The sequence below is a fragment of the Eleutherodactylus coqui genome, chromosome 4 (genome assembly GCF_035609145.1).
Source record: "Eleutherodactylus coqui strain aEleCoq1 chromosome 4, aEleCoq1.hap1, whole genome shotgun sequence".
In the NCBI taxonomy this organism is placed as follows: Eukaryota; Metazoa; Chordata; class Amphibia; order Anura; family Eleutherodactylidae; genus Eleutherodactylus; species Eleutherodactylus coqui.
The window spans coordinates 251623085-251626355 of record NC_089840.1 but is presented as its reverse complement, the minus strand read 5'-3'; the positions used below and the strand labels follow the sequence as shown (position 1 = coordinate 251626355).

Below are 3271 nucleotides of genomic sequence, written 5' to 3'. Positions count from 1 at the left end.
TTAATGCCCCTCTATCCTGCACCAGTTACTGCACTGGTTGCCCATCCATCATATGCCAATCCCTGCACTAATGCCCCTCTATCCTGTGCCAGTCACTTCACTGGTTGGCCGTCCACTATAGAATACAATTTTAAACTTATTATTCTCCTCCATAAAGCTCTCCACAGTGCTGCATCTCCTTCCTCATCCCTACTGCCCTACCTGTGCTTTCCATCCTGCTTATAACCTTAAACTAAGTTCCACCATAGACTGAACCTCCCACTCCCATATCGAAAACTTTTCCCAATCTGCACCAGTTCCCTTGAATGCACTACCCCAGACAATCACATTGATCACCAATATCCACAATGTTAAGCGTGCCCTAAAGCCACATCTTTTTAGAGGGTCATATCACATTTCATAATCTAAGGGTTTCTTCACATCTGCGCTTTTGTTTTTCATTTAGCTGTTGCGCCTGAAGAGTGGCTCCAATTAGGTTCCCATTGATTTGAGTGGGAACTGAAGTGCTTCAGGTCAGCTCAGTTGGTCTCTGCTCCATATGATTTTCGTTTTTAAATGGAAACAATAGTGCAGACTGCTGCGCCATTGTTTCCACACAAAAATGTAAATCAAATGGAGAGGATACTTCCTTTTTTTTACATTATAGTTAATGGGTGTCAGAACAGAATGGAAAGATTTCCATTTATTTCTGCTTTTGCTGTCCATTTAACTGATCTGTTTTTAAATGAGCATGTGAAGAAGATTAGAAAGACCAAACACTTGAAAACGCATCCATTAGAAATGGATGTAAATGTGATCAAACAGAAATAAAACTGAAAAAACTGTCCATTATTTTAACTGATGTGTCTACCGAATCCGTTAAAAAAGGAGACTTTGGCTTCATGTATACTACCCTATATATATACCATATATATATAAGGAGGCTGGACCAATATGTAGAACAATATTTCTTTATAGACTGTAAGCTCTTGTGAGCAGAGCTCTCACCCCTATTTGCTGACAGTTCTAACAATGGCATTTAAATGCCCTGATCGGTGTTTGGGGGTCCTAAATCCCCCCCCCCCCCCCTCCCCACAATGAGATTGCAAGGTGTTCTTTGGTTGCCATGGCAGCCTGGGACCTTCTAAAGGCCCTCAGGGCTGCCATGAGCGAATGCCATGATCGTGCCTGTGGCATGTCTTGATACTGTAAACAATTGTAAATTCAAGACCCTTCTGGGGACTGAAAAAGAATGAGTTAAAAAAGGTTTTTAGAAGAAAGGTATTAAACATTTATGCCCCCCCACCTTTTTCCCAAGTTCTTATCAAAAAACAAACAAAAAGTGTAATTGTACTGACCAATAGAACAAAGTTATCCTGTCATTTTTGCCACAGGGTATAGGCTATAAAAACAAGACCCACCCACTCTTTTCTTCCATTTCACCCCACCTAGAAATTGTAAAAAGTTTTTAGTGCATTCTATGGTACATTACATAGTGCCATTGATGCAACTTATCTTCGAAAAACAAGCCCTCAGACCGCTATGTCGACAGAAAGAAAGAATCATGACTTTTTGAACGTGGGGAGGAAAAACCAAACTTTAAAAAAAAAAAGTCTGTGTCATTAAGGGGTTAATCCTCCCTTCTCTGAATTGTACAGTGCTAAAGAACATACAGGAATAAGGATTACTACTCTAGGCGGCACCCTACAGGGTCTGTGTACATGGCAGCGCTGTGTGCTTTTATGGGAATGCTTAAGAAAGCAGTGAAGTGGCTGCTGGCGAGGTCTAAGATCTGAAGTGCAGAATTAGCACACCCTTCTATGCAAAACATTTCCGCTATAAATGCATGCATACTATAATTTTAAACACACTCATTTCTTGCATTGGTCCTTAGAAGAAAAAAAAGGGTTATGTCTCCTTTAAATAAAGCAGCAGCAGGCCAAAAAAAACGTGCTTTTGTTTCAAATCAACCCCAAAACCAGAACAGAAGAAGCATTACTGGTGTATTTTTTGTTATATTCAGACATAAGGCAGCAGGATGTAACAACTACTAATGTAACATTTACCCAGCAGTAAGCAACAATGTATCTACAATACAAGACACAGACCAATCAGGATAGCCAGGTGTGACATAAAGTGTTACCAAACAAGTCATTCATAGAAAAGTAGAGAAAATACTGTCACTTTCTTTGCATCCCAGGACCTCTCTGGCTCCAGCAGCAGTCAGAAGCCCCCTCCCTATACAATGCTTTGCCCCCCGATGCATTTCTTGTGGATGAAGCAGGCTGCAGTGAGCAGATACAAAAGGCTGCACACACTGGCGAATATAGAGGCCGCCAAGTAAGTGTTGTAAGGGCATCGGTAGTTGTAGCCAGGGAGAGTGCAGTAGGAATTGTCATCTGTGCTTTTGGCCACAACGATGGTGGCAGCAATGTGCAAAACTGTGGCCAGAGCATCGTAGATGAGGTTGGTGAGCAGCCAGCGGTCACCCCCTAGGATTGGCACCAGGTCTTGCTTGTCCAGCAGGGTGAGGAAATAGAAGAGCAGGGTGAGGAGCCAGAAGAAGACAGCCACAAACAGGACGAAGTGGACCCCACCGCTGTAAGACGTGGAGGCGATGGTGATCCACAGTGCGGCCCCCATGACCAGCTGCAGAATTCTCAGCACCCCTGGGAAACTTCTCAGGAAAGACTTGTTGGCACTCAAGGAGCTCCTGGTAGCTTGGGAAGGCATTGTATCTACGGCCAGGGCACACATTGCCAGCTATGCAGAATCACTGCCCAGTGTGCCAGTGCAGGAGGAGGCTTTAGCTGTGATTAGAGGAGAAGACCCCCGTCCTGTGTGCAGCTAGTGAGATGCAGGGTGTGGGCAGTCCCATCATGTAACCTAATGCCTCTTCCTCTGCTGACATCACTCTACATGCAACTTCCGTGGACTTCAACATCTGGATAGAACGGTTGGCGATGTTTGTGTAACTCCTGCACCCTTTCCTCACCCGAGTGTCAGTAACTTGTAAAAGCTGGATGTGGTGGCTGAGACCGTCTACCCAGGACAGAATTGTCCGCAGGGCGCAGCGCAGACGCAAATTGTGTCAATTAGTGAGAATTTTTAACTGCGGAATGCGTTCTATGGAATTTCTAGCATTTTATTCCGCAGACTTTAATTGCAGAATGACGTCTCCCGTAGGTTAGAAGTCGGCAACAATAATTCCGAAAGATGTCCTTAATTCGGTAGCAGAAAAACTTTGCGCTGTAGAATTTAGGTTGCCTGCATACAGGCGGGTCATGGGACT

At 44.1% G+C, this 3271-nt stretch overlaps 1 protein-coding gene across 1 annotated transcript; it reads right to left on the bottom strand.

Annotated features, from left to right (window-relative positions):
* Positions 1 to 1965: 1965 nt before the first annotated feature.
* MARVELD1 (MARVEL domain containing 1) lies at positions 1966 to 2874 on the bottom strand. The gene has a single exon (XM_066598837.1). It carries the CDS (start codon positions 2734 to 2736, stop codon positions 2218 to 2220), a length of 519 nt encoding a protein of 172 aa, XP_066454934.1. The 5' UTR covers positions 2737 to 2874; the 3' UTR covers positions 1966 to 2217.
* Positions 2875 to 3271: the final 397 nt, after the last annotated feature.

Coding starts and splice junctions, on each gene's coding strand:
- MARVELD1 (XM_066598837.1), bottom strand. CDS start 2,736: ATGTGTGCCCTGGCCGTAGATACAATGCCTTCCCAAGCTACCAGGAGC.